The sequence below is a fragment of the Zonotrichia albicollis genome, chromosome 29 (assembly GCF_047830755.1).
Source record: "Zonotrichia albicollis isolate bZonAlb1 chromosome 29, bZonAlb1.hap1, whole genome shotgun sequence".
Lineage (NCBI taxonomy): Eukaryota > Metazoa > Chordata > Aves > Passeriformes > Passerellidae > Zonotrichia > Zonotrichia albicollis.
The window spans coordinates 3,292,639-3,304,496 of record NC_133847.1 but is presented as its reverse complement, the minus strand read 5'-3'; the positions used below and the strand labels follow the sequence as shown (position 1 = coordinate 3,304,496).

The following is an 11,858-nucleotide window of genomic DNA, read 5'->3' as shown; positions in this document are numbered from 1 at the left end:
AGAACACAGGCTGTATCCTAAACCATTGCCATTCCTCCTCCTTTCCCTATATTTTTAATTTTTACTATATCCCAGTCTTTACAGAAATATTTACCTCTTGCATCTCCTTCAACTCCACTTACAGAAAATGATCAGAGCTCTTAAAATTCCCAGATGGCATCACATCACTGGGCAGAGGAGCTCAAATCAATATCCTGAGCTGGAAGGGACCCTCAGGGATGATCAGTGCAGCCCCATCCCTGCCCAGCCACCCCAAACCCCACCCTGAGCAGCCCTGAGGGCTCTGTCAGTGAGGGGCTGGGAACACAAACCCTGTGAGGAACAGCTGAGGGAGCTGGGGGTGCTCAGCCTGGAGAAAAGGAGACTCAGGGGTGCCCCCATCGCTCTGTGCAGCTCCTGAAAGGTGCCTGTGCTCAGCTGGGCTGGGCTCTGTCTGCAGCAGCACTGACACAACCAGAGCACACAGCCCCAAGCTGTGCCAGGTTGGATATCAGGAAAAGGTTTTTTACAGAAAGGGTGATAAAGTTCTGGAATGGCTGCCCAGAGATGGAGTCCCCATCCCTGGGTGTGTTTAACAAAGCCTGGATGTGGCACCGGGTGCCAGGGTTCAGTCAAGGGGTTGGGCTGGGTTGGACTCGATGATCTTGGAGGTCTCTTCCAACCCAGTGATTCAGGAATTCTGTGTCCAAACACTCCTGCAGCTCTGGCAGCCTTGGCACCATTCCCTGGGCAGCCTGGGCAGTGCCCAGCAGCCTCGGGGGGCAGAACCTTGCCCTGAGCTCCATGCCCAGCCCTGGCACAGCTGCAGCTGCTCCTGAGGTCCTGTCCCTGCTCACCCCTCAGCTGAACTCCCTGCAATCCTTAGTTCAGGCTGAATCTGAAAACACATCTTTGTTCCATCTTCCAGCACATCACTGGAACATTTTTCCACCTTTTCCCTCAATCACCCCTTGGCCCAATTAAATAATGAGAGGTGCTGCCTGAAACTCCTTAATTAGCAATTTGTTAATCAGCTTAAAAATGGAAAAGAACTTCTCCAGCAAACATGCAGCTAAAAAAAACAGGGCAAAAATGAGTGTTTTGAAGATCTGTAGATTTGAAAAACAAGTCTGCAACTCAACCTGTTCTCCTATTTATTTGTCATGTTTCTGAAGACCAAAATGTCAGAAACAAAGAGCCTTCTCCTAAATTAACAGCTCCTTCCATTGTTTCCAGGGAGAACAGAGCCCACCTATTTCCCTTATTTATAAAAGGCACCTCTCTGCTCAGTGCTGGGGAACAAGTCTGCAGTCACGTGTGTGGAGAAACAATGAGGAGTGATGACCCCAGTGGGTGTGAAAGCAAGTTCTAGGCACAAAAGCTGCCAGCTCCACACTCCATGAGGAGCACAGGAATATGAGGGAGAGAGGGAAAAAGAAAACACAGGAATGCAGATGGCAGTGACACCTCTGAAAAGCCACAGAAATGAGGGAGATCTGAGATTTGTGAAAGAAACCATTGGAGAGCTGCAGGGAAAAGGGAAGAGTGGGGAATGGCTGGGTGAAAATAAAAGGGAAGTGTAGAACTAAAACACATTTCACCCTCTCAGGCATTAGAGGTTCCACTTTTAAGGAATCAGCCTGGAGAAGTTCACATTTTTTGGTCAGGAGTGTAAAGGATCTTGAACCTGACTTAAGCCACCATTTAGTGCAGATGGAGAATTTTCTGTTTCCCATCTAAAACCTCAGAAAAGCCACCAGAAGTAGAACTACTTCAAGCTTTTGAGGTGTTTTTGTTGCATTTAAGTGTTTGCCAAAAAAGTCGCTTTTATCAACAACATCCACCTCCCAGCCCCTGCCTGCCATTCTTCTTCTTTTGGTTTACCCTGCCCACCCAAAAAACAACTTATGGGCAAAACATTCCCAGGTTTAGGAGGGCACTGTGTCTTCTGTGGCCTAATCCAATTATCTGGTTTATTCCTCCAAGCCATAAAGTGGGGTCAGAGCAATGTGGCAGGCCAAGAACCCAAAATGTTGATTATTCACAGTGACACTGCCAGGAGAGCACCCTGGGCTGGAGTGGGACAGAAGGAAAAGCAGACAGGTGTTTGTGGGAGGCTCCTTCAAGCTTTTGAGGTGTTTTTGTTGCATTTAAGTGTTTGCCAAAAAAGCTCCTTTTATCAACACCATTCATCCCCCAGCCCCTGCCTGCCATTCTTATTCTTCTTCTTCTTCTTCTGGTTTACCTTACCCACCCAAAAAATGACTTATGGGTAAAACATTCCCAGGTTTAGGAGGACATTGTGTCTTCTGTGGCCCAATCCAATTATATCTGGCTTATTCCTCCAAGCCATAAAGTGGGGTCAGAGCATGTGGCAGGCCAAGAACCCAAAATGCTGATTATTCACAGTGACACTGCCAGGAGAGCACCCTGGGCTGGGACAGGAGGAAGAGCAGACAGATGTTTGTGGGAAAGGAGGATGGGAAATAAATAGATTGAGGCTGTTCCATGTGCTCTGCTGTCAACACACCTGGGCTAAGGGCTCTGAGGGGGTGGCAGAGCACAGATTCCAGGGATGTGGCTCAACATTTTGGGTTTAGTTTACCTCAGTTCCCTCTTAGGGATCATAAGCAAAACATTAGTTTTTATTTTATGATTTAAGCAGTAATCAAACCCAGAAACATCCATTATTCATGTTTAACAAAACAATTTAACTGCAACTGAGGTAATATGAACACAAGTGCCCAATTCCCTGTTTTCATAACCTACAGCATGTGACCTCTGTGGTAGATTTAAAGCAAGCAATAAATCCAAATTTTAACTTTCATATACTTGCTGGCAATGCATCTTAAGACTTAAAATATTTAGTGTTTTCTTTCTGGAAGTGCACTGAGCAAGAACAAGGATATCTTTAAGACAGCTCTAAATACTTGTGCTACACATGCAAATGTTTGTCTTGGGCCTCTGCAGATTTCATACCTATACAGTTAAATTTAACAAGCTTGCAAATTCAAAAGCAGATTTTTAATATATCGAGAATCAACACAGTGTTTACAAATATTTATAGCATCAGTGTCTTATGTTTATTTACTTCCATATGTACATAAAATATTTTAAATTGCTTTAATATCCTCCATGCTAAAGAAGCTACAAGTGGCACAATCTCTGCTCAGAATCTCCAGGACCATCCACTGTCCTGGTATCACCCTTTTATCCAATTCCATTTCTGCCAAAAGCTTTCTTTTGAAGTCTGGCAGGAGCTTCCAACTCCCAGTTAAATTCTATTTATTAGACTAATAAAAAACACACACATAAAACAGTCACATAATTTAGAGTCTTTCTGTCAGGCAGTTTCAGGCTCTGGCACAGCTCAAAACAATTAGAAGACCAGAAATCAGATTCTACCTTGTTTTTGAAGTGCACTTCAATGGGCATAATGAAGCCAGCGTAGCCAGACTCCTCCACCTTGTAGGGGGGCTCCTTGCACACTGAAAGAGAACAAATAAATGTGAGCTTGGAATTCAGCACAACTTTATTTGAGGCAAAAAGGAGCTGCAAGAGGAGAGCTGGGCCTCTGACAGCTCAGGGCACAGTTAAATCATTGACCTTTGTGGAAAAACCCACACAGAATAAGATGGTGGCCACAGGCTTAGCTAAGAACATGAAATCTGTTCTTGGCTCCTCCCATGGAACGGAAACATAAAACACTGCAGGCCCGAGTCTCAGTGAGCTCCTTCCCCTCCTGTGCACCCAGATACAATTACAGCTCTGGGCAGGCCCACAACAATGCAAACTGCCAGCTCCCAGTGCCTGGCAAGGAAAGGCCAAGACCCGAAAAGTGGAACAGCACAGAAAGAAAAAAAAACCTTTACTTTGATGCCCATAATTCTGAATCAAAACACTGCCACACACAAGCAGGGGATTATTTTTTCCTTGAAACACTCCCCAGTGCTCACAGTTGGGTAAGAGCCACGCTCCAGGTGAACAAACCTGAAGGGCAGGTGAGCACTGCTATTTATTTCACACACAAGGAAACACGAGGAGGAAGGTGAACCAGTTTGCTGTTAAGGTCAGAGCTGCTTAGTGCAGAAACAGCAATTAGAAAAGTTAATTGCTTTTCAGAAATTAATCTGCATGTCCCTGCCTCAGTTTCCCCTGTCCCGCTATCTGCTGTGGGTTCATGCTCCTGAATCTTCCTGTTATCCATTCCAGGATATCCAATTTGAAGGATACCAGGATCATTTCACTGCTCCATTTCTTTGGCCATGAAGTAGCAGCACACAGCAGCTGCCAGGAGAAACATGAGACCCACACAGATATTCTCCCTCCTCAGGAACTGGATGCACTTGCATATAATTTATGCACTACAATATATGTAAATAAAGTCAATTAGGTAATTAGAGGAATTCAGTGCAAATCTTTTGAGTTTCTCTTAAGAATTCCAAGTAATTAATATGATTAGGAAACAGAACATCAAACCTAAAAGCACACAAATTATTTGCCTTTAACGTAGCTGTATTATCCCCTCCCAGCTCTAAGCACTTCTACCATCATTAAGGTGCTGGAAAGCAGCACTCCAGATACAACTGAGAAAAAAGGGCATCCCTAAAAATAACAAAAAACCTCTAGACTTGCTTTAACTTGAATTTCATACAAGAACCCTGTCATTTAGAGGGAAAAATCCCAAAGCAAAGAGCGGTGCCAATATGGCAGCAGGAATCCTAAGCCTGTGTGCCAAGCAGCCTTTGTTCCTCTGCCACTCTGTTCTGACAAATTCCAAGGGCTCCAAGAGCAATCTGCGAGCAGCACGAGCCCACCTTCAGCAGCAGGAGCTGCTCCAAGAGGGCACCATCTGAAAAACCCTTCAGAAACACTCAGGACTAGGAGAGCAACTTGAGGTACAACCCAGACATGCCTTGCTCAAAGGCACACTGGAATTAGGAACAAGGAAGTGTGGAAATTCAGGGACTGGGAGAAAATACCCCTGGAAAGGGAGATGATGCAGCAACTGATTGAGCAAAGGCCATGGTTTATACTGCCAGAGGGCAGGGATGGATGGGAGATTGGGAATCAGGAATTGTTCCCTGGGAGGGTGGGCAGGCCCTGGCACAGGGTGCCCAGAGCAGCTGGGGCTGCCCCTGGATCCCTGGCAGTGCCCAGGGCCAGGCTGGGACAGTGGGAGGTGTCCCTGCCACGGCAGGGCTGGCACTGGCTGATCTTTGAAGTCCCTTCCAATCCAAACCATTCCAATATTCTATGTGCTATCCCAACACAGTTATTTGTAATAAATGAATTACACTACAGGACAAGAACTGTAACCCACAGGTTGTATTTTCATTCTATAAATCAGCTTTCAGCTCAGTCCTGCACCTGCTTGTCACACATCAGTTTGAAGAGAGCAGTTTGAAGGAGATTTTATCAACACACCCCTGTGAATGCTGAGCACCTCTCAGCTCCTTTCTTTGTGGAGTCCCACACATCCCCAAGGTCACAGGCTGTCCCAAGGCACCCTGAGTGTCCTGCTCCTGAAGCACTATTGTCAGAAATGCACATTACAACAATTCTCAGGGGCAGCTTGTCTTTCTTACAGCACTAATGCTGCAGCTCCAGTTACACAATCCTACACAGAGGAAACTGCACTGCCCCTGAGGAGGGCAATTCCTGCTCCTCCACCTCAACCTCATGGGCTCCTGCTGCCCCATGCCAACAATAAGGTTCAGTTTGCTACAGAGTCAGAAAAAGTCAGAAAATACCACTCCAACCCAACCACAATGACTGCACTGGGCTTGCAGGGACAGCAAAGACACCATCACCCCACGGCAGCATTGATTTCTGCTGGGTTAAGGCTGCCTGAACTGGCATCTGAGACTAGAAATTGCAACAATCTGCAAAACTCTCCATAGCCAGTACACATCTGAGCCCAGAGCATCTCTCATGTGCTTCCAGCTTTTGCTGGTGAATTCTAACAAATCAAACCCATCTTTCCCATTGTGTAACATGAATTATCTTCTGCTGTCACTTGTGTCTTGAGAACCTGCACATACTAATGCTTAAATAAGAGGAGAAAGCAGCTCACCTCCTGCCCTTTCAGCACAAGAAAGGTCCCATTCTCCCTGACCTTCCTCAAGCTCAGTGGGGAAAGGTTCAAGCTGGAGTGCACGCAATGAACATTTCTCTCCTTTTTAAGGAGCTATTTCACAGAAAAGTGCCAGTTGAACACAACCTCGACTTGGCAGAATGCTCTTTCACAGAAATAAAGCACACCCAGCCCCTCTGACCTCGCTTGGGTTTTGGGAAGCTCTCGTGCAGCCGGAAGACGACGCGCTCCACGAAGTGCTGGATGTCGCACTGCTCGGGGCCCCGCACGAACACCATCCAGTCATGGGTGAAACCTTCCGTGGTCGGCTTCTTGCGCAGCTGGGCCCGGTGCCCCAGCTCCAGCTTCACCTGCACCGTGCACTGCGAGGGGACACAGAACACAAAACCATCAGCAGAGACAACCCAAAACCATCAGAAGAGACAACACAGAACCATCAGCGGAGACAACACAGAACCATCAGAGGAGACAACACAGAACCATCAGAGGAGACAACACAGAACCATCAGCAGACACAACACAGAACCATCAGCAGAGACAACACAGAACCATCAGAAGAGAACACAAAACCATCAGCAGAGACAACACAGAACCATCAGCAGAGACAACACAGAACCATCAGCAGAGACAACCCAGAACCATCAGCAGAGACAACCCAGAACCATCAGCAGACAACAACCCAACACCATCAGCAGACAACAACCCAACACCATCAGCAGACAACAACCCAACACCATCAGCAGACAACAACCCAACACCATCAGCAGACAACAACCCAAAACCATCAGCAGAGACAACACAAAACCATCAGCAGACACAACACAGAACCATCAGCAGAGACAACACAGAACCATCAGCAGACAACAACCCAAAACCATCAGCAGACACAACCCAAAACCATCAGCAGACACAACACAGAACCATCAGCAGAGAACACAAAACCATCAGCAGAGACAACACAAAACCATCAGCAGACCATGCAAAACCATCAGCAGACAACCCAAAACCATCAGAAAAGAACACAAAACCATCAGCAGACAACACAAACCACGCTGACACCGCACCCCCCCAAGGAACACAACACCCCCATGTGGGGATCAACCTCAGGCTGCAAACCGCTGTTAAGAACAGCCACTAAAATAACTCCCAGCACCATTTCATACCTATTTTCTTCCTAATATTAACATTGCAGAGAAAGCAGCTCTAAAAGAAGGATTGGTTTCTCTGCCTCACTTATCAGTGAAATTGTCAGCAAAGTCCTAATTGAGGAATCTTTATTTCTAGAAAGTGTCAGAGACAGAACTTGATGTTCACAGCTTGCGGAATTCACAGCACTGACAGAAAACTCGTCTTGAAACAGGAAAAATCAGATCGTGAATTGGTGGTTTATGATATTCTCTAGAATATATCACTCACCAGAAGAAAATGATGTTTCCTGTATGGTTCTAAATATATTTTATTATCTCACTTTCAAAGACCAAGTTAACATATCTGCCTGTACAATGTCCAACACTATATTGACCTAATTCTGATTTGCATTCCTGAATCCTACTCTGACCACTGAGTAACAGAGAAGGTGTATTCCACATCAGGCTCAAAGCACAAAAATCCCATTAAGTGCCTTAAAAACCAAATGAAATTAATGGTGAAAATCCACATAGTATTGCAGACTTCACAGCCAGCAGAAAGGAAATGAATTAAACAGATGTAACAGAGAAAAGGCAAATGGGATTCAGACACAAAATAAATCAAGGCAATCTTAGAGCCACGTTTGTAGATAGAGAAAAACACTCAAGGTACCCAACTTTTGTGCAGATTTGTTACACAAACCAGAGCAGCAGCAGTGATTCCAACTAAATCTACTAAAATCCAGCTTCAGCACAAGGGGGCTCATAGAAAAAGAGGCTGGTTTTAGTCCCTACCCCATTCTTCACTTCAGGCTTGAAAATAAGTGTCTTGCTCCTCCTAGCAAGTCCCAATTATCATTGGGAGAGGCAGCATTATTTGTCATTACCTATATTACATGTTGACCTGGAGCCAAACCAAGGGCATGTTAGACAATGAGCAGGGAAAGAGAAAGCTTCCCGAGCTCCAGACAAATGTTTAGGGAAAGCATCATCCTTATTTTCCCCCTGACAAACTGCAGCAAGGAGTGTGAGCACAATTAATGCTCACTTTGCATCTCCAAGCCGAGATTTTTTCCCAGAGCATGGTGAATACTTGCTGGAAAAGCACAAGTGACTCCATCTCAGCCTTCTTGTCTTTGTAAAAAGCTCTCCCAGGAGGTCTGCAGAGCACCAGGCATCAAAGCCTGACCTCCCAAATTGCAGTCCAGTTCCAATTTCAACCATAAGCCTTAACACACTCTTGCAGGCAGCTTAAATCTTCACAGCAAAATACCTCCAGCCACCCAACACATCAATCCTAAGGCTCGGGGACAAACTCATCTCATTAATTCCTTCACCATTATTACTGCAGCATTTCTTTGGGATACCTTCCTCTGCAAGTTCTCTTGGCAGGCCATTTTTTCCTGTTCTTAAGGCTTATCTACAGCAGCTCCACCTCGTTCCTGCGCTAAGAACCGAGCCTAGGGCCGGCTGCTCTTTCATGTCGCATTAAGGGCTGAGAAGAAAGGCAAGGTGCGCTTCCCTCCAACGCTGCAAAAGCATTGTGGAGCCAGCCTGCCGAAATCCTCAGCTCACATCGGAGCGTGCCTGCAGGCCGGCTTTATCTGGGATGCTTCCCACAGCGCTCACATCCCCTGAGCCAGCCTGTGCCGCAGCCTCACGTTATCGATTCCGTAATTACCCTTTAAATCCTGCTACTGTTGCCAGTTACTACCCCTCTCCTGAGAAGTGCAAATGACTGTCAGGCTACAAAATCTGCCTTTCCGAGTTGAAACGGCTGAGAAATTGGAGCTGAGAACCAGATGGGGCTGTGTGGAAGAGACCGAAATTAAACATAAAAGAGAACTGTTTAACTGAGAGTGAAAGTTGTACTTGCTGCACTCCTCACACCCTGCTCCAATTAACAATCGCTGTGAATTAAGCCAGAAGTTGAAACACATTTGAAAATAAGATCTCCCAACATAACCAGCATCCAAAGTTGCTCCGCTGAAAATGGAGGGTTTTTTCCTTTTTTTTTTCCAAGCGTGTCTCTCAACAAAGGGAAATCAGGATCCTATTCAAACAATTTGTAATAATACAAAGGAGCCTGCTTTCAACTTCTCAATAAACATTCTGAAGGCTGCTCTGGTTTTTGTTTGATGTGCTAATTGCCTGAAAGCCATCAGCAGCTCCCATTCCCGCTCCTGCGGGTGTAATCCGGGATAGCGGGGCCGGTTCCGAACCTCAGGCCGGTACCTGTTACCCTCACCCCGCACACAAAAGGTTCCCCCCATCACCTCAGGCAAACTTCCCGCACGCATCCTGGAACCCCCCAGGCCCGCAGGGACTCTCCGGGTGGCATTAACCCTTCCCGGTGGCATTAACCCTTCCCGGCAATAATCCCAGGCAGGAATTTGCGGGAAAGGCTGCTCGCACCCCCCGCCGAGGGCGAGGCTGCAGCGGCCGCACACGGAGGGGAGAGGCTGAAACCCCCCCAAAAGGGTGTGGGGAGTGTCCCCCCATCAATGGATGAGGATCCCCAAAATATGGGGTGGGAAGGAGGAGTCCCCATCAAATGAAGGGTGTGATGTGCCCCCCTAAATGGGATTAGGGAGGAGGTGTGTCCCCCAAATGGGGCATGGGGAAGAGGTGTGTCCCCCCAAATGGGATTGAGGAAATGATGTACCCCCCGAAATGGGGAGTGTGGAGGAGGTGTGTCCCCCAAATGGGGCGTGGGGAAGAGGTGTGTCCCCCCAAATGGGATTGGGGAGATGATGTACCCCTCCCCCCAAAATGGGATTGGGGAGGTGTGTCCCCCAAATGGGATTGGAGAGGGGTTGTGACCCCCAAATGGCACTAGGGAAGGGGTGTGACCCCCAAATGCAGGGTGAGAAGGAGGAGTACCCATCAAATGAAGGGTGTGATGTGTCCCCCCAAATGGGATTGGGGAGATGATGGACCCCCCCAAATGAGGGGTGTGAAGGAGGTGTGTCCCCAAAATGGGGTGTGGAGGAGGTGTGTCCCCTAAAATGGGATTGGGGAGAAGGTGTGTCCCCCAAATGCGGGCTGGGAAGGAGGAGTCCCCATCAAATGATGTGCCCCCCTCAAATGGGATAGGGGAGATAATGTACCCCCGCCAAATGGGGGGTGTGGAGGAGGTGTGCCCCCCCAAATGGGACTGGGGAGATGATGTACCCCCGCCAAATGGGGGGTGAGAAGGAGGTGTGCCCCCAAAAATGGGATTGGGAAGGAGGTGTGCCTATGTAAAAGGTGCAGGAAGGAAGAGCTGTGCCCCCCAAATGGGATTAAGGAGACGTGTCCCCCCAAATGGGATTAAGGAGATGCGTCCCCTAAAAGGAGAGTGGGGAGAAGCCACGCATGCTTCCCAAATGGGGGGTGGGAAGATGTGACCCCCTCAAAATGGATTGAGGGGATTTGCATTCCCCCAAAAGGGTGTAGAAAGGAGACGTGCCCCCTAAGTGGGGGTTGTAAGGAGGAGGTGTGCCCCCACAAAGGGGTGCGAGGAGGACGTGTGCTGCCCAAAGGGGATTGGAGAGGAGATGTGCCCCCGCAACAGGGTGTGGGTAGCAGGAGGTGTGCCCCCCAAATGGGACTGACGAGGAGGTGTGCCCCCCCCAAAGAGAATGGGGAGAAGGTGTCCCCTTTAAAGGGTGTGGGGAGGACATGTGCCCCCCCACATTGGAGGGGCTGGGAGGAGATGTGCCCCCCAAAGAGGGTGTGAGGAGCAGATATACCCCCCCAAAGAGGGGCGATGCCACCCAGCCCCCCCTTCCCGAGGACAGGAGCGCCCCCCCCCATTCAGGGCCCATTCCCGGGGGTCCCTCCCCTACGTGCCCCCCTCTCTGAGGGGGGGGCGGCACAGCCCCACCCCTCCGGCAGCGCGCCGCGGCCGCTCCCCTCACCTGATTGTCCATGGCTGGGCACAGCAGCGCCGCGGGCCCCGCTCGCTCGCTCCCGCCGCCGCGGCGGTTTCGCTGCCCGGTCGGCGGGGCGGGGGGGGAGAGAGAATCTCTTCCCCCGCTCAGTCCACGAGCGAAGCCGCTCTGTCCGTCCCCCCCACCCCCCTCCCCACCGCCTCGGCCGCCGCCTGCTCGGTCGCGGCCCCTCACGGCCCCGCCGCCCGCCTCATTGTGTGTCACTCACAGGCAGCGCCAGCCCCGCGCCCGCCCCGCGGAACCGGAAACCGCCTCAGCGCCACAGCGGCCCCCGCGCGCCGCCAATGCCCGCGCGCCGCACGCCGCGGGGCGCGGCCCCGCCCTCCTTCCCATGATGGACAGGTGTGTCCACCAATGAGAGGCAGGCGGGCTGCGGAGTGGGCGGGCCCGTGGGCGGGGTCAGCGCTGTGGGTCAGGCGGGGGGCGGGAGCGGGGTCCGGCCGCCCCCCCGCAGCCCCGTGTGGGGTGATGTGGCGGCGGCTCTGCTGCGGCCGGTGTCCTGGTGCTGTCCCCGCTTCTGTTCTCCTCAGTGTTCCCCTTAGTGCACAGCCAACACAGGGAGCAGGCGTGTGGGCCTCGCCGTGCGCTCCCGGCCCCGCCATCCCGCCCCTTCTCCTCCCATCCCGCCCTCGGTCCACGTTTCCCCCGGCGATGTGTTAATTCCCGACACGAATGAGGTGGGAACAAGGAGGAACGAGGGAAGCCGCAGGTCCCAGGCCG

At 49.9% G+C, this 11,858-nt stretch overlaps 1 protein-coding gene across 2 annotated transcripts in view; it reads right to left on the bottom strand.

Moving 5' to 3' along the window:
* Nucleotides 1–11,393, bottom strand: part of MLLT1 (MLLT1 super elongation complex subunit) — a 36,604-nt gene extending 25,211 nt beyond the window's left edge. The window contains exons 1-3 of one of the 2 annotated variants that reach the window (XM_074528928.1): nt 11,106–11,393; nt 6,258–6,438; nt 3,385–3,467 (exon numbers count right to left, since the gene is read on the bottom strand). In XM_074528928.1, coding sequence (XP_074385029.1) covers nt 3,385–3,467; nt 6,258–6,438; nt 11,106–11,117 — 276 coding nt within the window. In that variant the 5' untranslated portion in view covers nt 11,118–11,393. The remainder of the gene's footprint in view (nt 1–3,384; nt 3,468–6,257; nt 6,439–11,105) is intronic. The other variant, XM_074528929.1, reaches the window with a different exon arrangement.
* Nucleotides 11,394–11,858: the final 465 nt, after the last annotated feature.